A 26,530-nucleotide genomic window follows, 5' to 3' on the forward strand; every position below is an offset into this window, starting at 1 on the left:
TTCCAAAAAGACCAGTCTGATCATATTGGCCCTGAATCTAACTGCCAGGTAGATTCAAGGGTATCGGGAGGTGCGCTTATCACAGGTGGAGATAGTGCAAAGGTAGGTTGGTAATAAGGGGGAGTGGATTCTCCCTGTATGACGTCATAAGGGGAGATAAATCTGACAATGGTTTTAGAAACGCAGGTTTTCAGATTTCAGGTGGAGGTGGAGAAAAAGAAAGAAGGTTGTTATTTCTCATACTTTGGGAGTTTCTAGTCACAACACGGACCCATAATAATGTTGAAAAAACATGAAAAAGAGCATTTTGCATAATAGGTGACCCAAGGACACTTAGGATCGGATCAATGATGAATGACAGAGGAGGTAAATGTTAAAAATCCTCCATAAAATGCCTTCATCTTTAAATCATCTCACAATGGCATTTTTTTTTTAATTTCCTTTTCAAAACACATAATAAATAAAAACCACAACCTTTCCAAACATATGGAACAAAGCTTCCGGCCAGCACTGACCTGTAGATGCCGGGTTCCTGCAAGTCGAGCGTCTCACTGGTGTAATCGCGCAGGATGAAGGGGAACACCGGGTACTGCATGAGGTCGTTGAAGGAGCGGCCCGCGTGCTTGTTGAGATGCGTGAGGTACTCGAAGTTGGAGATCTGCCCAGAGCCCCACAGCTGAGTGAGCGCTGTGATGTTGCCGTGCTCCAGCAGGTTGGGCAGGTCAGACGTCAGGATGTTGTGGTAGACGTCATCCCGGAACTGAGGCGGGAACAACAACAGAGAACCATGAGGTGTTTTTTTTCTTTTTTTTTTTAAAGATATTTTTTGGGCATTTTTATGCTTTATTGATAGTGCAGAGAGACAGAGGTGAAATGGGGCAGAGAGGGGAGTGACATGCAGAGAACGACCGCGGGTGGGAATCGAACCCGGGTCTGCTGCTGGGCCCGGCCCGGGAGGGGGACGCCTTACCAACTGAGCTAAAGGCGCCCCCACCATGAGGTGTTTTAATTATTTATTTTTTTATCTCTAACTCGCAAATGTAATCCGAATGAGACAGTTGTTTGAGCAAGTCCTGTTGTGTGCCACTCATTTCTGGAAAAAAAATAGCCTGCTGCCTTAAAGTTATAATGCATTACTTTTCCATATGAATGAATACATGCAATCCATTTTTCCAAACAAGTGGGCACACAAAGAGACAGCGAGCAAAATGATTGGTTATTGGATGTAGTCAGACGTCAGTCACTCAGCTACGGTCAGATCTCGTTGTGAATAAAGCTGAGCAGATACTCAGTGATCCTACCCACCCCTTATATAGGAGGTTCCAACTCAGCAACCGTGGCAGTAGCAGGCTGCAGCAAAGTTATTATGTTAAAAAAAAATTATGAACTGTTTTGTCCACTCTTGCAACACTGGGGTTTTCTTTTTATTGTCTTTAATTTAATTTGGAATGTTGTTTTAGGCCTATGTGTTTCAAGCCTGCTACTGATTGACTGAACTATTTATTCCTAAATTTGGTTGTGTTTGTTTTGTGTGTGTGGGGTACCTACTTGTATGCCTATAAAGTACAGGTGAAACTCAAAATTAGAATATCATGCAAAAGTTCATTTATTTCAGTAATTCAACTTAAAAGGTGAAACTAAAATATTATATAGACTCGCTGCATGCAAAGTGAGATATTTCAAGCCTTTATTTGTTATAATTTTGATGATTATGGTTTACAGTTTATGAAAACCCCAAATTCAAAATCTCATAAAATTAGAATATTACATGAAATCAATAAAAAAATTATTTTCAATACAGAAATGTCGGCCCTCTAGAAAGTATAATCATGCATATGTACTCAGTACTAGGTTTTGGCCCCTTTTGCATGAATTCCTGCCTCAACGCGGCGTTGCATGGATGCCATCAGCCTGTGGCACTGCTGAGGTGTTATGGAAGCCCATGTTGCTTTGATAGTGGCCTTCAGCTCGTCTGTATAGTTGGGTCTGGTGTGTATCATCTGCCTCTTGACAGTACTCCATAGATTATCTATGGGTTTCAGGTCAGGATAGTTGGCCAATCAAGCACAGTAATACCATGGTCAGTCAACCAGTTACTAGTGGTTTTGGCACTGTGGACAAGTGTCAAGTCTGGCTGGAAAAAGGAAATCAGCATATTCATAAAGCTAATCAACAGACACAAGCTTGAAGTGCTCTAATATCTCCTGATGGATGGCTGACTTTGGACTTGATAACACAGTGGACCAACACCACCAGCATGGTGCCTCAAATCATCACTGACTGTTGAAACTTGACAGTGGTCTTCAAGCAACTTGGATTTTGTGCCTCTCCACTCTTCCTCTAGACTGTGGGACCTTGATTTCAAAATGAAACACAACATTTCATTTGTATCAGTGATGATTTGAGGTATCATGTCATCTGCTGCTGTTGGTCCACTGGGTTTACAAGTCCAGAGTCAACACAGCCCTCTACCAGAAGATTTTAGAGCACTTCAAGCTTCCGTCAGTTGTCAAGCTTTATGGAGATGACCATTTCCTTTTCCAGCAAGATTTGGCACCTGTCCACAGTGCCAGAAACCACTAGTAACTGGTTGACTGACCATGGTATTGTACTGTACTTGAATGGCCACTATCCTGACCTGAACTTCATAGAGAAACTATGGGCTATTGTCAAGAGGCAGATGATACACAACAGACCCAACAATACAGATGAGCTGAAGGCCACTATCAAAGCAACTTGGGCTTCAATATCACCTCAGCAGTGCCACAGACTGATCGTCACCATGCCATGCCACATCAATGCAATAATTCATGCAAAATAAGAACCCAGACCAAGTATATAGTAGATGAATGAAAATACTTATGAAAAGAGCGACATTTCTGTATTATAAATATTTGTTTTGATTGCCTTATGGAATATTCTAATATTTTTTATTTCTGGCTTTCATGAGCTGTAAGCCGGAATCCTGTACATTTAAACAAAAAAATGCCTGAAATATATCACTATATGTCTAATACATCTAGAATATATGGAACTTTCACTTTTTGAATGAAATTAGACTTAAAAAAGAGCTTTTCCATGATATTCTAATAATATGAGTTTCACCTGTATACTTTGACTTTGAGTTGAAAACACTGTATTTCTCAGTATGGCAGCTTTTACAAACACAATGTCTGGGGTTTTCTGTCCACCTTTGTTTTAGTTGTTCCCCATCACTCTCTCCTTTTTCTTCCTGTAATGTTTCTGCAGTCGACTATTAATAAAGTCTATGCATATATTACTGGCAAAAAAAACCGAAGTACAGCTGTGTGACTGATGGAAATGTCATTAGTTTGGCAGATATTGGTCATAATCATAAACCATGATATTCTCCAGTAAAGTAAAATAATAACAGCTTAATGGTCCTTTATCCTATTATCATGATTGATTCCTGGCACCGAACACTACAGAGCTCGGGAAGAGACAGAATACCAAAAAGGTAAATTAACAAATATTTCCCATTGCAATTTCTTTTTGCAATATTTGTGATTTTGTACTGATGCTCAAAGAAAAACATGTATGAATAAAGATATATTTCTTTGTCCATCCTGTCTGATTACAATATTATCATATTCAATTGAAACGTGGTCTGAATTATCCAACTTGTAATCTTTTGGGAAGTCCAGTTATGGCTGATTAAGTCAACTCAGTTCTTTGAGCAAATTCTGCATTAATGTCAGCAATTGTTTCCCAAGTAGCTGGCTCTCCAGTCACAACATTGCTTCTTACATTTTATTTCATGTGATTTGTGATCCTGCCTTACCTTGGTGTTGTCAAAGGCTATCAGCAGGGTCCTGCCGTTAGATAGGAATATCTCCACAGCGTTGTCTCTGAGCTGCCACCAGCGCTTGTGCACCTCCTTGATCTCCTCGTACGTCCAGGAGAAAGAAGGTGCCTCCGTCTCCCCGTGAAGGCTCTGTCCAAACACATAAATACATCCGCTGTTGAGTGAGTACCCACACAGACTCACGTAACACTTTGGCATCCCGAATAATCCCCATCAGGCTTCTGGGTCTTTACCTGGTTGTCATGAGCATCGGCAACGTTGTCCTCCACAAAGTACATCCCAGACTTTCCTGTGAGACAGCACATGGTGGTGAGTGAGATTTGGAGTACTAAGAGCAATGCAAACGAAAAGCTTTGACCACTGAATGACTAACACCTGTGTGCGAGGAGGGAGAGAGCAATATTCTCTAGTGCCTCGGATAGAGCGCATTACTCTTTCTTCCTTGTGAGCAGCTGACTATATGATATTATGCATGGAGCAGCTGTGTGAGGTGAAGTGGTCCAGTGTCTTACCCAGCAGTAGCTCCCCCGCTGTCTCTCTGGAGGGGGCCACGCTGATGCATCGCCTGGTGAACCTAAGGACAAAAAGACACTTTTCTCAAACAATAAAATACACCACCTGAATAAAGCATACACACTTCTCAGTGTACACATAAGTTTATAAAATACATTTATTGTGTGCTTCCTTCTTTAGATTGCTCTGGCTTCCTGAGAGGGATATGATGTTTGCTTAAGGCTAGTCTGGCTTGACCACTTCCGCCAGCGTCTATTAAGCGCTGGCGTCGGCAAACAACGCTACGCCTCCATTGGCTGCTTCCCGGGGTTAGCCCCGCCGTAGATGATTGTGATTGGTTTAAAGAAATAAAAACAGGCCAGCCCAGTTTCCCCCCCGAATAGACGGCTCTAAACGGAGTGCTTCCAGACCATACTACTTGCTGTAGTTTGGTCTGGCTTTGCGAGACTAGCTTAAGGCTTACAGGCCAGCATAAGAGGTAAGACAATGATACCTGATGGACTCGCTGGTGGCTTTGTCTTTGACAGTGGAGGAGAAGGAGGAGTGGGTCTTATCCTCAAACAGGAATGACAACGCTGGCTTTGCTGCATCTAAACAAGACATGGAGGTCAGAATAAGAACACTACAGTAGACAACCGCACTAGTAGTAGGACAGAATTTTGTTGTATTGCGACGATTAAGCATAAAGGGGTTTCTTCACCTTCGGCCTTGCGTCTGTCTTTGAGCAGGTATTTGTTAGGGATGGTGAGGTAGCATCTCTGGAGCCGCCGCCGCTCCCGGTTGGGACCTTCAGTGGGGTCCAGTTGCCAGGACGTTGGGTACGATGTCTGGTCGTACCAAACCGCACTGAAACAGAACAAAAGAAACCTTTCAAACTCTCATATCGATTAGGGAGAGAGCTGTGGGCGTGGCTGTTGACTCTAAAGTCCTGGGTACGGCCCTTCCGTGAAAAGTTTGCCTTATTTTATTTTTAACACATTGTAAAAATCTGTTCCCTGTTCCAATTTTAGGTATGCGAGAGTAACATTTCCATGCCCACCGGTCATGAGTGAGCTGCTGTACCAGCTCCTGCCAGTGGCGGCTGGCGCTGAGGTCAGTCTTGTAGAGTCCCCTGATGTGCTGGATGACTTTCTTTCTCTCCATGCCTTGCCTCAGAGACACATTCTGAGTGATATCAGCTGCAATCTTGGATATGTCCTTGGACTTTCCGTCCAGCCTCTGGATAAGACTGCATAGAAATAATTAAGAATTTAATAGATATAAAAGCGGGACAAAGACACGATTCTTAAAAGGATTCTCATATGAGACAAAAAAAAGCCTCTACTCACTTCTTTTGAGTGTTGACCGTCTTCTTTTCCCATGCCCCTTTGCTTGTTTTCTCTTCTGCTTCATACTTGAATTTTTCCTGTATGAATAAAATTACAAGTAAACAAGATGTATATGTATTTTCTGGTTAAAAAGAAGCATTTATGGACGACCAAATGTCGAGTTTGACTGAAAAGGCTTCAAAACAGTTTTCCTTTCCCTTTAACAACAGCTGTGTGTCTTTGTAGGACCTACCTCTTTTATTGCCTTGAGCAAGTCTTGTTTGTGTGGAGAGTTGGGTGGGATGCAGCGATGGCCGCAAAGCTTGAGCGAGGTCATGAATACGCCCACGGAGTTCTGCTCGTCTTTGGTGAGGCTGTCCTTGTGATCGTGTAGCATCTCATAAAGGTACAGTGACAGCTTGGGTCCGTGCTGAGTGAAAGAGCAGAGAAAAGGAGAATCTAAAGCAAGTCGCATACAATGATAAACAAGAAACATATCTGGATAGTTGATCCGCAGTGAAAGCGGAGTGAAAGAAGACTCCCATAGCAATGTAAAGGGGGGCTGAAGAAGTAGCAGGAAAACATCCATCAGAGTTATTTTAATGCCACGGTTAGACAGATCTTTCGGAAACCTGCCTGTAGGACTGAGTGTATGCTGCCTTACTGTAAACTCACTCACCCCCTGAAAGAAGAACATCTTTGCTACATTGCATAGGTAGAAATGAGCAGAAATATGTTAATTTGGGAGTTAAAAAATAAAGCCAAGGAAGCAAATAGAAGTTGATGATGCATTTTCTTGCCACTCACCTCCAGACCAGGGCTCAGGCTCTCCTTGAGGATGTCCAAATGTCTGGGATCAAACACAAACTCCAGCGCCTCCTTCCTGTCAGACAGGGGGAGTGAGGGGCTGAGCGTGTGCACCAGCAGGCGACCGATTTGGACCCGGAAAGTGTCCCGACACGACCACAGGATCCTCCGCCACTGCTGATTGGGGGCCCCTCCTCGACCCGTGCTGCCCTGTGAGATCACAACCATTAACACCAGGTCTCGCAATTAAAGCAAAAAAAAAGAAGTAGCCTGAGGTTTCCATCTAAATGTGATCAAGTCTTTTGAAAGTTTGCTGGAATTGGTAATTGGAAAGTTATTACGAAGACAACACAGCTGATCAGTCACCTGTGTTCCATGTTTCGTATAATGTAAAAAACAACTCATGTAAGCGTTAATATTTTTTGCTCCATATTTGAGCGTTTCCATCTCCCATTTGTGTGTGACAGAAACCCAGCCAATGACTGTTGCCATACCAGGCTGATTTTGATCCCATCCATCATGAGTCGGAGGATGTCTTTCTGAAAGCTTTTCTTGCTGGCAGGCGGCAGGGTGAATGGAGTAGGAGAGTGTGGGACTGAGGCAGAGCCGCTCTCGTCCTGCGATGGATCGCCTGGATCTGGTGTGAGAAACTGTTGGTCTGGAGAGTCGGGAATGTTCAGCAGGTCAAATAAGTCCTGACTCACATCTGAAACCAGAGGCACGTTCACACAAAGCAACACATTTGGTGAATGTCCATGTAAGGAGAAGGAGAAAATAGAACAGAATAGATGGTATAAGAAGTGTTAAGAAGTTTGATACCATGGTAAATAAGTCTGTTGACAGCGAGGACCACAAGCCTCTGCAGTCTTTGGACGAACTCTGTCTCATTGGCGCGGATGGGGTTTTCCTGGCTCATCCTCCTCTGCATCATTTGGTTGAGCTCGTCGCTGGCTACAGAGCGCATCCGCATCAGGAGAGAGTCAGTCTGGGCCAGAGAGAACCGGCGCCGGCCTACAAGCAAAACATTGGTCTGCGATTAGTTGTGCGTACACGTGATGGGGGGATGGTACGCCATTTGTAAGTTTAAGTACTCTTGCTTCAAATTCAAATTAGGGTTATGCAAATATCTCATACATCATTTAATACAGAGAAGATTACAAAGATTGAGAGATCCAAACGCAATCTGTGCTCACATGCTTAGCACGGATTTAGTTTCAGCATTCAAACATGCACACACAAAAGGCACCAGTAGCGCTCAAGGGGTACTGGGCAAATTAAGCCCAGAGGTTAAGTGCCAAGGAAAAAGGTTGAGTGCACAGCAAAGAATGGAAGGCATGCCCCCATGACAGGGAGGATGCTCTCCGCTGCTACCTGCGTCGCAGTGGAGCATGTAGGATGGAGCCCCAGTGGGGGAGGGGAGAGGGGAGTCCTGGGACAGGAAGCTGAAGGGAGGGGGCATAGGGATCTGGCCATAGGAGCAGTAGTGCTGTCTGGGGATGCGGGGGATAATGGAGTCTTTCATGGCAATGGCAATGGAACCTTCAGATTTGGGATGAGGAGAGGATCAATGAACAGAAAGGTGAGAGTGGAGAAACTAAACGCCTGAAAACAAATGGTGGTCAATTCCAACTCGACATACAGGATCAGAAAAACTGCAGATGAGATTTTTATTGCCGCATCATTTTGAAATACTCACCCGCGATGCTCTTGCGCTTCTGGTATATGGCGTGGTGAGGAGAGCTGAGTGCGTTGACAGAGCTGCTCAGCTTCTGGGGTTCCTGATTGGCTGTGGTCTTTATGAACTCAATCGCGGACTGAAGGACGCGGAACTGCAACGCCACTGCCATCTCTGGGAAAAAAAGAAAAAAAGAAGAGACAATGAACTTGTCATATATGAAGTGAACCTGATGCTCTTCATTTGTGACAGGTGATGAGTTTCATGTAAGAACGACATGTTCAAACTGATTGGTGGCAGAGAATTCTGTCTTACAGTATGTACAAACGTAACTTATCAAGATGATGGTGAAGATAAATAAACTTTGATTAAGGAGCATTCGGGAAACACAGGATGTTCAGGTCTGCATGACGCAAATCATTTTGTGTAATTTCCTGAGAAATTGTAGCTGTGCAAAGGCATTTATAATTACTACCAGTATGTAGAAATAGCATTTTCGCTGATGGACTCGTTTGCTGTTACAGGTCATTTTTCATTGATGATCAGCAGAGGAAAAATGAGACTGTATCATAAACAATTAAAAGTTCCTTGTAGGAGCTTTAAATTCTTCTTTTACTCTTGGCTAACAGTTTCATCAATGAAACTTCCCATCAAACAGAACAGTAAAAAAGTAAGAGTTTGTTATTGCACGAGGCCCAATGAGGCCTGTCAAGTATAGTAACTATAATGACAAACTACCAGAAAAAGGGGCCATTTACAGAGCCTTTGTAATGTTTCTGTGTTCATAGAGTGATTGAATCAGATAGAAAAAATAAAGAAATAAGTGCTAATGGAGAAGAGATATTTTACAGAGAGCAAGTTTAGGGACAAATGAGCGAAAACCATTTGCTGTGGAAGATGGAGACGTGAGATATTTCTCAAATTACATTTGTTACATCAAATGACTTTCCCCTCTGCAGTTGTAGATAATGAAGCGACAGCACAGTTTCTTCCTGCAGCAGAGCATGTCAGCTTGACATCATCCAGAACTGCAGAGCACCGTTGATGAACAACGCTGATGTGTTTTTTTTCCGCGTGTGTATTGAATTTCAGGAATCTTGTTCCCCCCCCTCACCCTGTGTGCGACGCATTTTGCTGGTCTGCATGAAACCCAGCAAGGTAATGAGGTCTTCGATGATGCGGAAGTACTGGGACCCTGAGGAGCTGCACGAGTGGATAGTCACAGCCACTAGCAGCTGCTGGATGTCACACACCAGGAGCTTGTAGTCGTTTAGGGGAATTCTGCAAGAGGATAAAGAAAAAGAAAAGGAAATGTGAAGCACAGGAAGTGAGTACACCGCTGGTATATACTCGATCAATGAACAGCGACAGGATTAATGATTTGTTTCACAGCTCAAAAGATTCGAGACAAAACCCCGTGAACCAATGGAGGCGTTTTTAACTAATCATCCTCTGTTTTCCTGGCAGCCGTACCCGTTCTCCATGCCATTGAGGGTGGAGAGGGTGTTAAAAAGCACGTAGAGCAGCCCGTGGTCTAGCAGGATGTCTGCCAGCTTGGGACAGGCGTTGAGGAGCTGCAGCAGCATACACAGGATGTTGTGCACTAGCGAGTTCTCGTACAGGGAGTTCTCAATTAGACCCAACACTGGGATGATGCAGCGCTTTCTGAAGGGTGAGATATTTTCCATTTCCTCCAAGTCCAGACTGAAAAGAAGCACAGAAAAAGAAAAATGAGTGGTACAACGCGCACCATGCAAATCCAGTCACACAGTAAACAACCCTGCATAATGTATACTATTATTAGTTTGTCCATGGACTCACTCTTCCTCCAGGCCCACAGGCCGTCCGAAAAGCATCTCCAGGAAGCATTCGACGAGCCCCTGGCTGCCTTGGTGGATGTACAGCTGGTTGGCGAGCAGCGAGAAGCCGTGGTTCTTCAGGAATTTCTCCTTCTGCTCCTTGAGGGCTCTGCTGAAATAGGCATCCAGCAGCTAGGACAGAGGGCAGATTAATATGAGGTGAGTCATCAGAAATGCACAGCCATAGCAAATTACGTTTCCGCTGAGCAGTACGGTTTGGTTCGGTACAGTAAAGCGTTTCCACTTTCAAAAGTTGGGAAGGGTACCAGAAATAAACAACCCAGCCTTTCGTACCAGTGCAGTCCATTAGCGCTGTGTGTAGACACATCGGAAAGAGTCTTGTGTTTTGAGAAGAATGTCAGGGCTACTATGATGTGATCGTCTCGATACTTACATAGCTGCCGCGGCCAGTGCGGCTCTGGCCCCATGCTCTGGTTATGTCCATCGCAATACAGCATATACCCTGCTTACCAAGTAAGGGTATTGTCAGCAGTGGAAACACAAGCCAGATCTACAGTAGCAATACTGTAACCATTATGCACCAAACCATACCATAGCAAACCGAACTGTACTGCTCAGTGGAAACGATTCACGCTGGCACCAATTTGAGAGTACAATACTCCAACAGTACATTAGACTCACTAGAGAGGAAAATGAACCAACCTTCATGACTCCTTGCTGGATTAGGGGAGACGAGTGGTTGACCAGGACAATGAGAGCCTCTGGCTGGATGAGCTTGTCCATCACCTCCTCTAGCATGAGGTCAGGCAGCAGCAGCAAGATGCCCCTCAGAAGATCATAGAGTCCACAACAGATCAGCACAAGGCAGTCCTCAGTGCTGGACCTGAGAAACGCAGCTTAGGTTTTCAATGACTTGGCACAAAGACACATTTCTGTATTTATGAATGCAGACTAGTAAAAGAAAAATTCTGCACACATAATCTACAACAGACATTTGTTTTGATAACTGAGCTTGAACTTTCTGTTCACCCAAGTGTAATAAAACTTGCATCGTTCAGATGAGAAGCTTTTTTATCAATGAACACACAACAACCTGTTGTCCAGTAAAGAGACCTTTAAAAAAGGGATCTACTGTATTTCTATTAACACTGCCAGAGCCATTAAATAAATCTGGACACAAATAACACCCGACATGAATTCTGATGAGAACCCATTATGTTTTTTTTTCTATAAAGTTTTATGCACAGCTTAAACATTTCTCAACAAATCTCACAAGTACGGTAGTCCTAATGTCAGACCAAGTTAGCATTCTGCTGGTAGGTAGAAATAAACTGAAACGGTCTTTATCTAAGAGAACGTGTGATAGAGGTCTATATGATTTTTTTATTTAGTTACTGTATGTAGCAGAAAAAAACCCCAGATGGAAAAGCAATTAGATGGAATGCTGCAACAGACTGATAGACTATAGATTTGCAAAGGTTAAGTATGGGCAGACCTTATCAATATTATAATAACTTATGATACTGATATCAAACAAAAGGGTACTATGGCAACGCATACCTGTCATTGGACTCAGTCTTGCTGTGCGCCCTCTCGTAGCCAGGAGAGTAGGTGTAGCTCTCCCAGTCGTCGGGCACGGAGCCTCGGTCGGCCGTGCTGGGCCAGCGGGCGACTGCCAGTGAGCCGTTAGGAGCGGGGAAGGCCAGGCCCAGACTGGCCAGGTTACTGTGGCTCCTCTGGAAGGACTGGATGCCCTTCAAGCTGTCAGGTCGGCGCGGCGCCTCGTCACTAGCCCAGTCGAACCTGTCCTCGGACTCAGCCACGCCCACGCTGCCCTCAGCCAGGCTGTCCACCTCCGCCGCCTCGTCGTGGTCCTCCTCCACACTGATGGAGGGAGGGCGCAGTGGCCCGGCCTCGCCTACGTCCCTAGAGTCACAGATGGTCACGGCCGATTCGCAGCTGCTCAGGAGCTGCTCGTCACCTCCCCCGCCCCTCTTGAGCGTTTCAGTGCTACCGAGCCCCTGCTGAGTGGCAAGGGAGACCCCGTCGCCCACGCCTGCCTCGTTGGGGCTACCGTGTCCCAGTCGAGGTGTGAGAAGAGGGGAGGAGTACGGGGACGGCGCCAGACTGGGTGGCCGCAAAGACCGGTCGTGATCCCCTCCGTGTTCAGGGGAGGGGGCGTGGAGATGGCCTGGAAAAAAACAAAAAACAAAACGATTCAGCACGTATGCATTATTGGACTTTATAACCTAAGGTCGCAATGGGATTTTTTCTGTTTTCAGGGAACATTAACAACACTCACAGTCCAAATAGAAATATTGATGTACTGGTAGCTGTAATGAATAACAAGATGCTGCAGAGCTGTTCATTCACATTATTGTAAATTTAATAACTGCGCCGAGACACAGACAAATATCTTGGTATGAAGAGGGTCAGTGCAGGAAATGTCAGTTGTTTTTGTCTTATTGAATTTATTGCAATTAATTGTGGACAAATATATTTCATTTTTACAGCCCTTTCATAAAGTTATAAAGTGGTTTACAAGAAATGAAAAGAATACAATTAAATGAAAAGGTTATGATAATAAAATAGGGTTATTACTGTAAAACTGGAGTAGAACAGAACAAGACAAAATAAAAAGAAAGTGGTAAAAGAGAAATGTTTTTGAACCTTCATGGGGAGCATCGGTGAAGACAGTCGGGGAGAGTGACATCACAGAGCTGCTGGCGGACTTTCCTCCGCTGGTGGAGTGTCTCAGGTACATAATGGACTGCACCTTCTCCTGGTACAGCTTCCCATCTGACAAATAAGGAGACATCAAAAGAACTCAACGAAATGAACAAAAGAGACGAATGGCACTTTGATACAGAGAGGGGAGGCTGCTTTTAAGTTGCACTGCGTCCTCTCACCTATGTGTAGTGAGAAGTAGAAGCTGGATGGAGTGTGGCAGACGTAGGTGTTGGTGGGTGGGTGAACAGCCAGCAGGAAGTTGTAAATGAGTTTCAGCAGGTCCATGTCCGGGGGAGACCCGAGCACCTCTTGGATGATTTTGACGAAAGACATACAGACTTCCTGTGGGATGGCGGTCAGGTGTTCGTCCCGATGCTCCTTAAGGAAAAGACAAAAGCAGTTAGTAATGGACCCTGGGGAGAATCAATGCTAGTGTTTACAGCAGATTAATGAGAGCGACCTACCTGTAACACCTGGCAGGTGAGCAGGAAGCGATGCACCACTTCAGCTTTGAGGAACTGACGGATGTTGAAGACCTGATGAGGGTGGTGAACCCTGATGAGGATCTCTAATGCAGCCAGCAGTGTCTCCCACACTCCACACTGACACAAACAACACAAACAGTGAATGACAATGAGATGCAGACACAGTGGAGCTGAGAGTGCCATTACTCCTCAGCAGAGCAAAATATACAGGACTCCTTATTTTCTTTTTCTTTTTTTTTTACATAATAAATGTGGTTTGAAACTATAGTTTAAAAAAAAAACGTTTGCATTGCAAACACTTAAGTTCAACCATTAATTATTTATCAATCCAGACTGTGTGATTGGCAGAAAAGTACTGTATAATGTAAAATCAAGGCGAAAATGAGTTCAGGTCATTTTAATGTCTTTTAAATTCAGGGTATAATTTAAGAACCATGGTAGAAATTGAAATTGATGAGCCTATGAGAGTATCTCCTGAGGTGAGTGAATATATTATGACCCATCATTAGATGATGATGTTTTTACCTTTCATCCCCTCATGATGAATGGCTGTCAATTAAATAATAGACCTTGGGAGAAATTATAAGTGGGAATATTCAGTAAAGCCCTCTTTTCTGTGCTGCTGTACCATCAAGTCTGACTGGAAAACCAAATATCCAAACTTGAAAGAATATTTGAAGTTTACCTCATCTACAGTAATATATCCCAACACTAGTTTTATTAATTTTTTAACTGAAATATAAAGAAACATTTATTTATTGTCCAAAATCAAATTAATTCACCTAGTTCGACATGACTGCTCTTCTTTTGTGTGTGCTTCATGCATGTCTATTTTGTCATGTGTTGTCTACTTTTGTTAGACACTGTGTTAGGTCCCATGTCACTAATGAAATAGGATGCATCCTGTGATGTTTGTGTTCACCTCAGCCTTGGCCCAGATCTTCCAGTCCAACAGGACGTCTGAGAGAAGCATGATATCCAGCACCACAGCGACTGACTCTGTGTCCAAACGGAACTGCCCGTCCTCCCCAAGTATGAGGATGGGTGCGCTGCAACATCCATCCAGTAAAGTCTAAAAAGAAAGAAAATGGCCACCACTTGAGAAAAACTAAAATATATAATAGAGTGCAAGTCACTGTCACCAGACATATGGATAAATAAAAACCAACTCTCCAGAAATAAACGCACAAAGCAGAAGCACACAGCATGAGAATCAATAAAAAATAAATTGTAGATTTTTTGGAGTTCTTATCACTCTTTCTGCTTGGGCAGCCCTGACTGTATTAATCAGAGTCCATCATTTGTGACCAGCTGTACTGCAGTGGTGATAAATCCTGCAGTCCTTCGGGTCTCTACACTTAGGTAAGATAGAGGCATGCTATTTTATACACGGTTAGGTACATTATCAATCTGTCAGAATTCAAGTTTTGCAGCATAAATAGAAAGCACAAATTAAATAAAAAAACACTATATCACGGCATGTTCCTTTTCATAAAGGCATGATTATTTGTTTAATATCACTAATCAGTGCAGTCTTGTGCTCTGCAATACAGTATGTGGAAAGTCTAAGGTGCCAAAAGGCAATCAGAGGTGCTGCGTGACTCTGCGGGGGCTCAGTGTTTCATCAAGTCAGACAGAATCCATTTCCTGCACACAGCCATCAAATGGCTCGATTACAGACACAGCCAGAGGGCTCGAGTAACAGCAAGGCCACCAACACAGAGAGGCACCGGTGTATGCCGGGCCGGATCAGGTTCACGGTAATAAAAGAAACAAGTGCAGGGGAATATGTTTTACAGCACGGATCAGCGGAGGGCCGTGGGTGCCAAAGAGGCAGCAAAGAGGTCAAGGTGTGTGACTCACTTTCAGCATATGATATCCCACGATGCATTTGGACTTGATGAGGACCTGATGGATCATAGAGTAACCATGGTAACAGTCCATTTCGTGGATGCGGTGTTGGTTGAACTTGGACAAAGACAGCAGCACCTGCAGGGCCAGAGCCTGGGTCTTCTCACAGTCACTCAGCTCCACCGTCTGGAAGCCGCAGCACACACAGGAACGAGGGACGGGAAAGAACAGAGAGTAAAAAAAAAGTCTACATGGCATGAAGGTGGCGTGATGCGCTTCCTTTTCTAAAACCTTGTTTGACGCTGTTCCTGCTGGTTATTGTTTTTCTCACAGAAGCACACACCAACCTCATATAAACACCTAAGAATTGTCTTGTTCTGACATTGTGGTCTAACTAACACAATAATTAGACCACATTGTCAGAATAAAATGTTGTACCTTAACTTATTTTAACACAGGAAAAAGCAGCAAATTATCAGATTCTGATTCTGATTTCTGAACCATGACTTAAAAGATCAATTAAAATACAAATCTATACTGTATAAACAAGTCCTGATGTAAAACCTCCTTTCCTCTGATATCCTACCAGCAAGCATTAAGACTTTTAAATGGAATCCATTAATTTTGTATATATTTTTTTGTTGTTGTTGCAAAATTCAATTTTTTAAAATTTGTATTATATCAAAAATCTAATTGTAACTTCTCCCTATCTGGAATCTATCCATCTTAATCAGCATCATTCCAGAAATAACACCACAACTGGGTATCACAAACTCTTTGACTCAGCTAGAGAGCCATTTCAAATCCGAAGATCCACCCTACCTGGGCGAAGAGGAAGACGAAATTTCCCGTTCCACCGATCTTGTGCATGACGCTCTGCAGGCCTTGGGTTTCTGTGGGGAGCAGAGCGCGGAGAGAGTTTGCCTCCAGCGAAACACTCTGCACTTCCTTGGAGCTGAATGGCCGCTGGGTGACCACCGTCTTGGCTTGACCCTTCATCCTGATCACAGGCTCATAGATAGTGTAGAGTCTGGGGCTGCTGGGAGCATACACTACGGCCAGGCTCTCCTGCACAGAGACGCAATGTACACAGTCTTCAGGGCAAAGAATTCCATCCAGTAACTTCTAGTCATTGAAAGTTTCAGGTATTTAATGTAGTAGATCTCACTGTTGATATTCAATTAGACTCAAGCAAGGAGCCAAGCTAGCTTGGGGCTCTAATTTCCCAGCATAGATTTGGACCTGGGTATAACAGAAGTTATAAAGGTGACGGATGGAACATTATTCTTTTTTCTTGTCTTACTTTCTTTTTCTTCAGCAGAGCTATTATCAACAAAGCCATTAGCATTTAATGGAAGAAAAACTATTTTCAGCCTCACTGAAATAGTTACAGCTTAACTGTAATAGCTTTTACCATTGGGGAAAAAAAATTACTTCCTACCGTGCAGTGTCGTTAATGACAGCTAATTGGAACAGCACATTACTCATACACCGTGAAATGGAACAATAAAGGAGACATAGAAGGGAATTTGCACTTGAATCACAAAGTACAGGGTTTAACAGCAAAGTCAATCTGCTTTTTGGCTGACATGCAGAGATTGATAACTGACAGAACAACAGTGATTGTACATCAATCTTTCTCTGTTTATTTTTTTTTATTACAAGCGAATGTTTGGTGTTGTGATTGGGATGTTGGGTTATTGTTTCTAACATGTAAACAAAAACTTACGATCAAAGCTGTCGTGTCCACATCATTGTTCTTCATCAGAAGCTCTCGTACATGCTCACACTTGAGGCCTTCCTCAGTGACAAACTTGGAGAATGTCCCACTGGGCTTGCCATATTTGCAGGGCATGATGGAGGTGAGGTCGGGCCCGCTGGTGTACAGGTAGAGAGCCTCCTCAGACCCTATTCTAGATCCTGAAATATGGCGGCAAAAAGAGTTGCAATTAATGGGACAAAACACTGCAAATTTATGTTATCTAGAAGCCGGGAAAACAGAATTGGGCGAAATCCAAAATTGTCCATTAATCAACTCCAAAAATCTATTTTGAATTTGTTTTTGAATCTTGTTTTCGTGTTTTTTCTTTTCTTTATGTATATACTATGTGATGTAAAGCGTCTTTGAGTGACCTCCAAAAAAGCGCTATATAAAACCTATCAATTATTATTATTATTATTATTATTATTATTATTATTAAAAATAAACATTTGTCTTTTTTCTATCAAGAATCTATAGAGTAATAATATTTAATGTGATGCAAAGTGAGACCCTTGAGGAGCCATGATGCACCTTAATGTTTTATTTCTTGTTTTCATGAAACTGCTACCTTTGATGAATTCCAACAACAGGGGAGATGGGCTCAAGCTCATCTAAAGCCATCAGTTGGGTTCTCAGGCTGGGCTCACCCAGAGGCTAGCCACTCACAACCAATTAGAGGCAACAAGAGAAGTATTCAGTAAGAGTCCCGAGAGAATGCCGGGAATCTACAGCATGCCACACATCACACCAGCAACAACCTTTTAGGGCCAGTGGACTGAATACGCTTTTAGAATACAATCAGCCATAAACTATCAATGCACATTTATGTACAGGGTATACTGCTTATGTGGTAATCAGTCCACCACAAGGGAGCAGCACTGTGGCCTAACAGATACAATTATATAAAGGATTAAAACAGATTGCACAAATGCATGTAGAGTAAGATGATGATTGACCGAGTGGGATTAAGTTTGTAAGAGCTTATAGACACATGACTCCAGTCAGATAAAGGAGATAAGAGTTTTCAGGAGTCCCACCGTTGAAGAGAAGCACAGTGCCCATGTTCCACCGTCCGCATGGCTTCAACAGCTCCCCAGAGGACGGCATGCAGTGGCCCAACATGCAGAAGGTTTTGTTGCTGTCGGATGATAAACTGGACTTTCTGGGTAGGGTGTAGTCCAAAGAAACCTCACATTTCCTAAAACCGGGAGCAAAAATCATACATTTAGTGTACAATTGAAATATTTAATATATATATATATTTTTTTTAAGATTTTTTTTTGGCATTTTCAAATGGGGAGACAGAGAGAGAGAGGGGGGATGACATGCAGTAAAGGTTTGAACCCGCGACCACTACAACGAAGGCCGGAGCCGATATGGTACGCGCTCTATCCACTACGCCACCGGAGCACCCCGTTATATTTATTTTTTAAGGCAAACATTTATTTGGGAAGTGCAAAACCATTTTTCTACTGTACAATGCTGACTTCTGCTACAGTGACTGCGCTGATCGCCTTCTCTATAAAGGTAACAGACTATGAATAAGTACCTCATACAACCCCACCTCAAAAATACTGACCTAACCCCTTAAGAACATACTTTACATTTGTTATTTCAAATGTTCCTCACCTGATGCCACAAACCCAGACAACCACGTGGCCGTGGATGTTCTTCTTGCCCTCTGGCTGCTGGTTGTAAGTGAGGCCAATGTGCTGCCATTGGCCCGCTCTGAGAAGCTCTTCTCCAGATTCTGCCTGCGCCAGCAGCCCTGCTTTAATCTCATCATTTGGATCTATACAAATCCTGCGGGGGAGACAGCACATTACAGTACTTCAAGGTCCATAAACTATAAATACTTCATAAATAGTAACTCATTCTTGTATTCTATGCTGGAGCTCACCTGAATGTGAGAGAGCCTGTGGAGAAGTCTGCCCACACTTGAAGCATCAGCGCTTTGGAGCCCATGGAGAGAATATGTATGAGGCCTTCCTCTACTGATCTGGCTCTAGCCTGTGAGGAGCCATGGTGAGATTCAGCTGCAGGAGGGTGACTCTCTTCTGGAAAACAACAGAGACTAAAGAATCTCAAAAAAAGTTCATGTTATGGACTTTAAGCATTAACACATCTATAGTGAATGATCTGGTGCTCACCCTCGCCTTTGTCCCCGTCTTTCTCCTCCTGCTCTGCCACCCTCAGCCACATAGAGGCACTGAAGCCGCTGGCCATGTGTGGCCAGCAGTTCTGCCCTACCAGGGGCAAGTGGAGAGGAGCAATGTGCCAAGGAGAGGATCGGAGGTGACTGGGTCGATACTCGGCGTCCCCCTCCCTGCGACCAGGAGACAGTTTGCCCTTCCAGAGCAAACCAACACTTTTCCCTCCGGCGGCACCGTTCTGTCTGGAGCCGGTGGACACGCCCCCTGGCGTCAAAGCCCCGAGGATTATGGGAAAGGTCAGGAAGTGAAGAGGTTCAATATTCATGTTGGCTTTGACGATTTGTTGGATGCCTTTCAGTAAAATCACCTGGCAGGTAAAGTCAATGGGAAGTGAGAAGGTCTCAATTATTTTAAGTTTGATAAAGTAAATACTTGACAGATACAGTATGTGCTAACTCTGAAGAAAAATTAACTTGCTTTAACAGTGTGAGCCATCTGAAATAACTCAAGAGTTTAACCTGTGGTAACCTTTTGAGGGTAAATTAAGAACTGATAAAGAAGCCATAAATTATACACAAGAATGTAGGATAACACAACATCCAAAATAGAAAAACTTAGTTAGCAGTACAAAAAGATCTACACATTATAGAAGGCCACTGCATTAACTAAGATGACTCATTTTTATAGAAAGGTGATGGAGGTCACATGTCATTATGTTCACACGGTTCAAAATAAACCGCTTCTCTTCCCCTTTGGGAACCTATTTCTTGGAGAAAGGTTATTAATGACGTCTGCTGCCGGATTCCAATTAAACACTAGTGGTGATAAGTTGTAGCATCACATCTGTTCCGCGAACATTCATGTTAATTGTATACAGACAGAAGTGAGCCCATGGGAGCGTTACGTGTTGATGAGCTTTATCTAACAAAGAAGTGAGAGGAGTGTGCGACAGGAAGGATGTCTAACAAATGGGTTCTTGTTCCTGCTGAAAAATTGAATGGGCAGACACTGTGAGCACATGCTATGAGTGTCAACACTCTGAACCCAAGCTAACAGCGCATTTGTTGAGTGACTGATGTGCGTTTGCTATTTACAGTAGGTGGGGTCTTCTCCAGGAAGAGGCGAATCAATAGAGCCAGTTCCTCCGACGTGATTCGCTGGCTCACCATGGCAACCAGCAGCTCCACTAGCACAGTCTGGCAATCTGAATGTAGAACCAATGAAGAGCAGATTACGTAAACAGTCTCTCATTCACTTGGGCATGCACCAGTGAAAAGCAAAAAGACAGCATCAACATCACAGCATCACTGCCTGCTTTGATCTCAGCAAAAAATATCTCAACAAACAAAAAGGTACAAATGTGTAACAGATAGAGAATAATACATATGATATAGAGTTTGAAGATTTTGTACAAATAATCTTAAGAATTATTGATATAATTCGCAGAGTATGCACTGTGTTAGACATTAGAAACCAGTGAAAATGTGAGGAGCAGGGGAAATAAGCACTTCAAGAAGGGTACACCCAAGATAAATGACAACATCTTACAATGTCAAATAAGATGGACATTAAATATAAAATATAACTTCCATCCGTAGGGTACAGATTTTCCCATGGATTTTTTATAGTATGACGTTTGAACCCTGAGGACCCAGCCAGTCACAAAGTCAAGGGCAAGAAAAACTAAATCCCAGTGTATCCAGACACATGAATAATATCCAACGGTGTCAGATAGGGGCCAAAATAAGCCAGCGGTAATAACAAACCTATGTAGGAGGGGTCTGTTTGGCTGAGAATGTTGTGAAAGCCAGTCAGGATGGTTTTGACTCCTCCCTGTGTGGAGCAGAAACAAGAGGTTAAGAGAAGACTTAAGAACAAATACAGGCTGCTGAGGGCGGTTCAGAGTAGTACAAAGACAGGAAAAAGTGGTGGGTCTGACCTGGTCATAGAGCAAGGCAGCGTTGTGGCGGTTGGCGTGTACTGCCCCCATCAGGCTGTGAAAGACATGGCTCAGAACCTCCAGGTCCGGGGAGCCTGTGGCCAGAAGCTGCAGCTCCATAGTGCAGATCTGTGGGAACAGCAACACGCCACGACCGGGCCCGTCCGTCACCACCGCAAACTCACGCAGCACCGAAGACTCCACCTTCACCCCTAAAGATGACAACCACAGACACACACCAATGTTATGTTAAGTGGCACGGCAAATGTTCTAGCCCAGGCACACACTTGCAGTGTTGTGTTGCTTCAACAGCTTCGTGATCCACAAGAATTCCCTGCTTCAGCTGCAACCTCCCATCTTGTAGGCAGCTCATAAAAATGAGTTAGCCTCAGCCCTGTGCTCAGCATCCGAGCAGCATGGGAGTCCCCTCATGATTTACAGTAGAGCAGCCCAGCAGGCTCTCGCACAGCTTGTTGGACCACCTTTTATTAATGAAGCTAGCTCTCTCCTCCTATGCACACAGCTACACAGGTTGCCTCAATCGAAACACCCACACATCCATATAGTGCTTTCGGTAAATAGAAACTGAAAAGTGTTCACCTACAGTCATTGTTGTTCCCTAATACAGTTTTGTGGAAAATGTATACTGTATGCTTGTGTTTGGTCTAAGATTGAATTAAATTACAGTAAACCATTAATTACAGTTTGTTTCTTATGCAATTTGTTCACTGCCAAATGTAATCTTTCATTCACAAATCAGTTTAGTGTACCCTCTCCCAAAGGTTGTATATGAGATATATTTTTCAAAAACACTACTAATAAACAAAACATTGCAAAACATACATTTAGCTGCTGAAAATCCTACTTTTTTCGTGTTACATAGAGAGGTTGTTTTAGAGGAAGGAAAGAGAGGCGTGTTAACAGAATAAATTAATACCGCACTTGTTGTGGTTATTTAGTTTTTCCCGGATGTAAAATCTTAGAGGAAGTTAAAGTCTCCAATGGATGGGAATTTTATAGTCACAAGACCCAGCTCATGAGGTACCAGAGCGTAGCTGCCTGCATATGTAATACGTCTAACAATGACTCTATTCTGAAAGGGGGATGAAAAAGGAAAAAGAGGTCTAATCAGGCAACGTTCTCAACCTGCGAGACCAGAGTGGACAGGCAGAGCTGACACAAGAGGCTGTTGTGAGAAAAGAGTGCTCAGGCTCATTTCTGCCATGTCATATGTACGCAATAAGGACTAACCACTTGTTATTGCCCAATATCCTCCACAGCTAAACCAAAATGAGGATGTGGCTTTTTACACAGCAAATTGCTCAAAAACCATGACATTGATGATACATTCAGCAAGTTGTGTTAAGTTATCAATTCAACAGTGGGAGAGGCAAGAGATCCCATGGCTTAAAAATCAACAGGTTCAGAGGTTGAGACGAATACATGACCTCTCAATCCATCAAGATTAGTCTGTTGACATTTATCACCAACAAAAACAAAAAAGCTAAAGAAAACATGTAAGAGTGCATGTAAAAGTTATTTACAGTTTTCTTAAAATGACTCCAAGGATGAAAAAAGTGTAAAAAAAGAAGAAGAAGCAAGTAACGTTTAACCAGTCGAAGCTACTACTACTATTTGGAGTAGTCAGGAGTAAATGGGAGTAAGAGACTGTGTGTGTGTGTGTGTGTGTGTGTGTGTGTGTGTGTGTGTGTGTGTGTGTGTGTGTGTGTGTGTGTGTGTGTGTGTCAGTAAGTGTGGACCTACCCTCTTCCTGCTTGGCCATATCCTCAGGGTTGCTTTCGCTGTCAGCGTCGTAGCCCTCCTCCTCCTCCGGGGGCTTGACGCCAGCGCTCTGCACTTCGTCTACCTCCTCAGACAGATCGCCTGCTGGTGCCGCCCCCTCCGCCAACACCTGGAGCTTCTGACGGAGAGAGAGAGAGAGAGAGAGAGAGAGAGAGAGAGAGAGAGAGAGAGAGAAAAAGTGGTTTGAATCCAACACTGTCTGAATAGCAACCAAACCAAGATGATGGTTAACTCGCTTAAAGATAACATTAATTTCCCAAGAGCTTACCCTATCCTTTTTTTGTTTTGTTTTTGTCCCAGACTAAAATAATACAGAGAATGACAGGCAGCGGACCCACTGCTAATACAGTGAATAAATTGCCAATGAAATGTTTTCACGGGACGAAGGGGGAAAAAAGTTCAAGATTTTCGGTCATAAGACAGATATCAGCTGACTTGCAGAACACTCACACAGCCCAATTCCTTGACGTGAACAGTCAGTCATCATATGTGCAGTGTGCACGTAGGCAAAAACACTCACACATCGACACACATCTACACACACACACACACACACTCGCCCTCGTGCAAACAGTCGAGCTTTAACCAGTTTACTAGTTCAAAGAAAAGGCTTACTGTAATAAACACTTCTCCTCCTATGTACATACACAGTAATACTGTGCACTGGCAGCTTTGATATTCAATTCTAAGGGCGAGTGAACATTTCAAAGAATAGGTCTTCAGTGGACAAACTTTGTGGTAGAAGACTAATCTCCAAGCTCCGTAGCACATACTTCAAATGGTTAAGTGAACATCACACTCTGCTGGAGTCTCTGAGAAAGAACTAAGCTCTTATGAAATAGGTAAATCTATTATATAAAACGCTAAATCCTCCTGTGTTGGAACAGGCTTAGCTGGGCAGGGAATTTTAAGACTTGCGGAAAAACACGTTTAAGGCTGTGCGATATAGGAGGCAGCCGCTATAACAGGCGGGATTTCATTTTAGCCAGGAGTAAATTATTTTCAAAGTGTTATTTTCAATTATTTTTATATTCGTCTCACTTCCCGGAAACAAATAGTTGCTTGCCCTGTCCTGACCATATATGGTCCTGAAGATCATTCATTGATGTAGCTCACAGGGATAGTAACACCGCTGAGGAAGCGGGAGTCGTGTGACTGAACGATTTTCTTTCTCATCCTTCTCTTCCTTATTGTTAAAGGAATACTTCACCCATACGGAACCAGCTTTCTATCATTATAAAATCGCTATTATAATATAATGAATGAGGTTTTTCTTCCCTCAGGTCTTCCCTTGGTCCAGCTGTCCTGTTAATCCTAACCCTATATTTGACCACATGTGATGTAACACATGGTCAAATGTAGGGTTAGACAGTGAGACCATAAACCTCTCTTTCTGCCTTTTCTCAGGCTAGGATGAACCGATTTCTAAAATGTTTGCACATTTATACTACATAGGATCTCAGAGTTCAATACACCTTCATATTACCACCGGTGCAGCAGGTCTTTAAGTATGGTAGATTTGTGCTTATATTTCAACCAATGTATTCTTCATTTGTTTTTATGATACATTCACACATAAACATCTTTAAAAAAAAAAACTATTGTCAGAAGTCTGTTGGGGCTCCACAATGAGGCCATGCTTGTGTTTGCGTCCCCTGCTAGGTTACCATTATTTACGTGTGCTGTTTTGTTGTACATCAACCAGATAACGGTTGCTTAGCAACATAGATTGAGTGGTCATACACAGCCGACCTGAAGCTTGACGCAATTGCCGCTGGAAAAAGGGTTTTCATTCATTGTGCAGTTGCCTCCTAAAATAAACACCACAACTCTTTATATTCTCACGTGGTGTTTCAGCCAAAGAACGATATGTGGTGTGACTGAACACAATCTGCTTCATCAATGTTAATATCATTGTGTCGCGCACTAAAGTTACATAGGAAAGTAAAGATGGGGCAGTAGAGTAACATTTCGCCAGGATAGCCGCAGAGGAATTCAAGTGTCTGATGGCTGACATGCAATAACCTGCAATAACCTGAACTTGCCTTTTTGATACGAGTAAGAAAAAACTTGAGAATATAAAAAAAGATTCAGTAGCTTCACTCACAGTTTCTCCCAAGGCCGGACTCACCCTGTCTGACTTCTCTTCAGGGGGATCAGGGACGGACGCCACCTCCGCCAACGCCACCCTCAGGAGAGAGTCGAACAGAGGGACGGCGAGCTCAGAGTTCACCACACCTGAGCGAGAGAGCTGGTCCCTCACCTCTAACAAGGTCTCTTCCACTGACTGGAGCTACAGACCACAAGAGACACAACAGTAAAGCCAGGTTACAAGTGTTTTGTTTGTTTGTTTTGTTAATGTGGTCAAAGATAAGCTGATCAGTGACTTAGCAATCTACATACCTGATAAGAAAGCTCAGGCTCTATCCTTTGCATGGCTGAGTTAGCACTGTGCAGACAAATAGCCAGCAGGGCTTCCAGGAGACGAATACTTTGCAGCTGCCACTCTTCCTCCAGCTTCTTGGCTGGATCTTTGGTCTTTCCGTCGGCTGGACCGGTGCCTAGGGCGTCGGCTGAATCTTGCGTTGTCTCCCCGAGTGTCAGTGTGGTAGCTGGGGGAGCCGTGAACTCGGGGCTGCCCTTGCCCTTTCCGTCCCTCTTCTTCTTTGCTTTCCCATCCTTGGTCTTGCACGAAAGCTTCTGAATAACCATGGCCATGAGCCGCAGGCAGACATCCAGCCCTCCTAGCCTGAAGAACTGCCTCTGAAACAGGGGGCTGGACAGATAGATCCACCGGCACACCGACCAAACGTCGGCGGCGCGTCGCACCTGCTCTTTGGAGGGCAGGGCCACGCTGTCCGGGGACAGGTAAGGCAAACGCCCGCCGAGGGGTTCGCTGGCCGTGCTGTCGTAACCCGAGGTGTCCTCCGAGTCGTTGGCTGAGTCGCGGTCTGAATCGGCCTCTTTGCTGACGCAGAGGAAGGCCACGCACAAGAAGAGGTTGATGACGTGGAGGTGGGTCTCTGCTCGGCTTCTGCCCTGCACACCACGGCCCTTACGCCGCGGACACGCCTCCTTTAGGCCTTCGTAGAACTTAGTGAGGCTCTGCGGGCCTTCTCCAGCCCCGCGGGACCCCAGCTCCTCAGCCAGGCCCAAGCTGGCCTCCCTCTCTTCAGCATCAGCGTTCTCCAGCTCCTGGAGCACGCCGTCAGCATGCTGGTGTCCAACGCCGATGATCAGAGTCTCAAACACCTTCAGAGCCAAAGAGCGCGTCTGGTCTAGGTACACAAGCTCCGTCACCTGATTGAGCCCGTTACAACTGACGAAAAGGTCTCGGATCACCCTGAAAAAACAAAGAGGAATACAGCTATGTGTGTGGTGGAACAAAGAAAGGATTGATATGGTGACAGAAGGGAACAATGTGAATGCAATTAAACTGTCGATCTTCCAGCAATAACAATAAACGGCATCGCTCAGTCTTATGAACTCTACAGCTAGTCAATCAGAAGGAAAAGCCAATCACCCAGAACCCTTCAGACTACTTCACTTATTTAATTCCTTTCCATCAGGCTGCACATATAATTTCCCCCCTGGGCACAAAAGCGCCTTTAAATAAGTAAATCAACTTCTATTAACATGATAAATTCCCTTTGAAGGATGATACACGCTGCCGTTGCACATGAACACACCTGCTATATGTAAGTTCCCATTTTCATATTGCATTTGCTTTGTTATCTCAAGACTTTTGTGTATACCCACACGGAAAATGTTAGAGGGGATATGCGAAAAGACTCATTTCAATGTGCCTTGTGTACAATTGACTAAATTGACTTACTTAACTTACAACTGACCCTAAATG

The 26,530-nt window shown here is 43.8% G+C and overlaps 1 protein-coding gene across 1 annotated transcript in view; it reads right to left on the minus strand.

Moving 5' to 3' along the window:
- lyst (lysosomal trafficking regulator) overlaps positions 1–26,530 on the minus strand; it is a 59,655-nt gene that overhangs the window by 6,779 nt on the left and 26,346 nt on the right. Inside the window, exons 7-41 of the mRNA XM_080037028.1 lie at positions 25,075–26,014; positions 24,803–24,964; positions 22,633–22,789; positions 20,869–21,080; positions 20,696–20,762; positions 20,024–20,133; positions 18,927–19,296; positions 18,677–18,833; positions 18,406–18,579; positions 17,814–17,974; positions 16,744–16,934; positions 15,837–16,082; positions 15,027–15,200; positions 14,086–14,235; positions 13,143–13,280; positions 12,858–13,056; positions 12,619–12,747; positions 11,509–12,139; positions 10,651–10,831; positions 9,950–10,119; positions 9,602–9,832; positions 9,243–9,409; positions 8,150–8,302; positions 7,273–7,464; positions 6,948–7,159; positions 6,454–6,663; positions 5,900–6,076; positions 5,668–5,744; positions 5,379–5,567; positions 5,040–5,185; positions 4,833–4,929; positions 4,339–4,400; positions 4,060–4,115; positions 3,803–3,955; positions 516–760 (exon numbers count right to left, since the gene is read on the minus strand). Coding sequence (XP_079893154.1) covers positions 516–760; positions 3,803–3,955; positions 4,060–4,115; positions 4,339–4,400; positions 4,833–4,929; positions 5,040–5,185; positions 5,379–5,567; positions 5,668–5,744; positions 5,900–6,076; positions 6,454–6,663; positions 6,948–7,159; positions 7,273–7,464; positions 8,150–8,302; positions 9,243–9,409; positions 9,602–9,832; positions 9,950–10,119; positions 10,651–10,831; positions 11,509–12,139; positions 12,619–12,747; positions 12,858–13,056; positions 13,143–13,280; positions 14,086–14,235; positions 15,027–15,200; positions 15,837–16,082; positions 16,744–16,934; positions 17,814–17,974; positions 18,406–18,579; positions 18,677–18,833; positions 18,927–19,296; positions 20,024–20,133; positions 20,696–20,762; positions 20,869–21,080; positions 22,633–22,789; positions 24,803–24,964; positions 25,075–26,014 — 7,086 coding nt within the window. The remainder of the gene's footprint in view (positions 1–515; positions 761–3,802; positions 3,956–4,059; positions 4,116–4,338; positions 4,401–4,832; positions 4,930–5,039; positions 5,186–5,378; positions 5,568–5,667; positions 5,745–5,899; positions 6,077–6,453; positions 6,664–6,947; positions 7,160–7,272; positions 7,465–8,149; positions 8,303–9,242; positions 9,410–9,601; positions 9,833–9,949; positions 10,120–10,650; positions 10,832–11,508; positions 12,140–12,618; positions 12,748–12,857; positions 13,057–13,142; positions 13,281–14,085; positions 14,236–15,026; positions 15,201–15,836; positions 16,083–16,743; positions 16,935–17,813; positions 17,975–18,405; positions 18,580–18,676; positions 18,834–18,926; positions 19,297–20,023; positions 20,134–20,695; positions 20,763–20,868; positions 21,081–22,632; positions 22,790–24,802; positions 24,965–25,074; positions 26,015–26,530) is intronic.

The sequence above is a fragment of the Ammodytes marinus genome (genome assembly GCF_949987685.1).
Source record: "Ammodytes marinus genome assembly, chromosome: 11".
NCBI classification, from domain to species: Eukaryota; Metazoa; Chordata; class Actinopteri; order Uranoscopiformes; family Ammodytidae; genus Ammodytes; species Ammodytes marinus.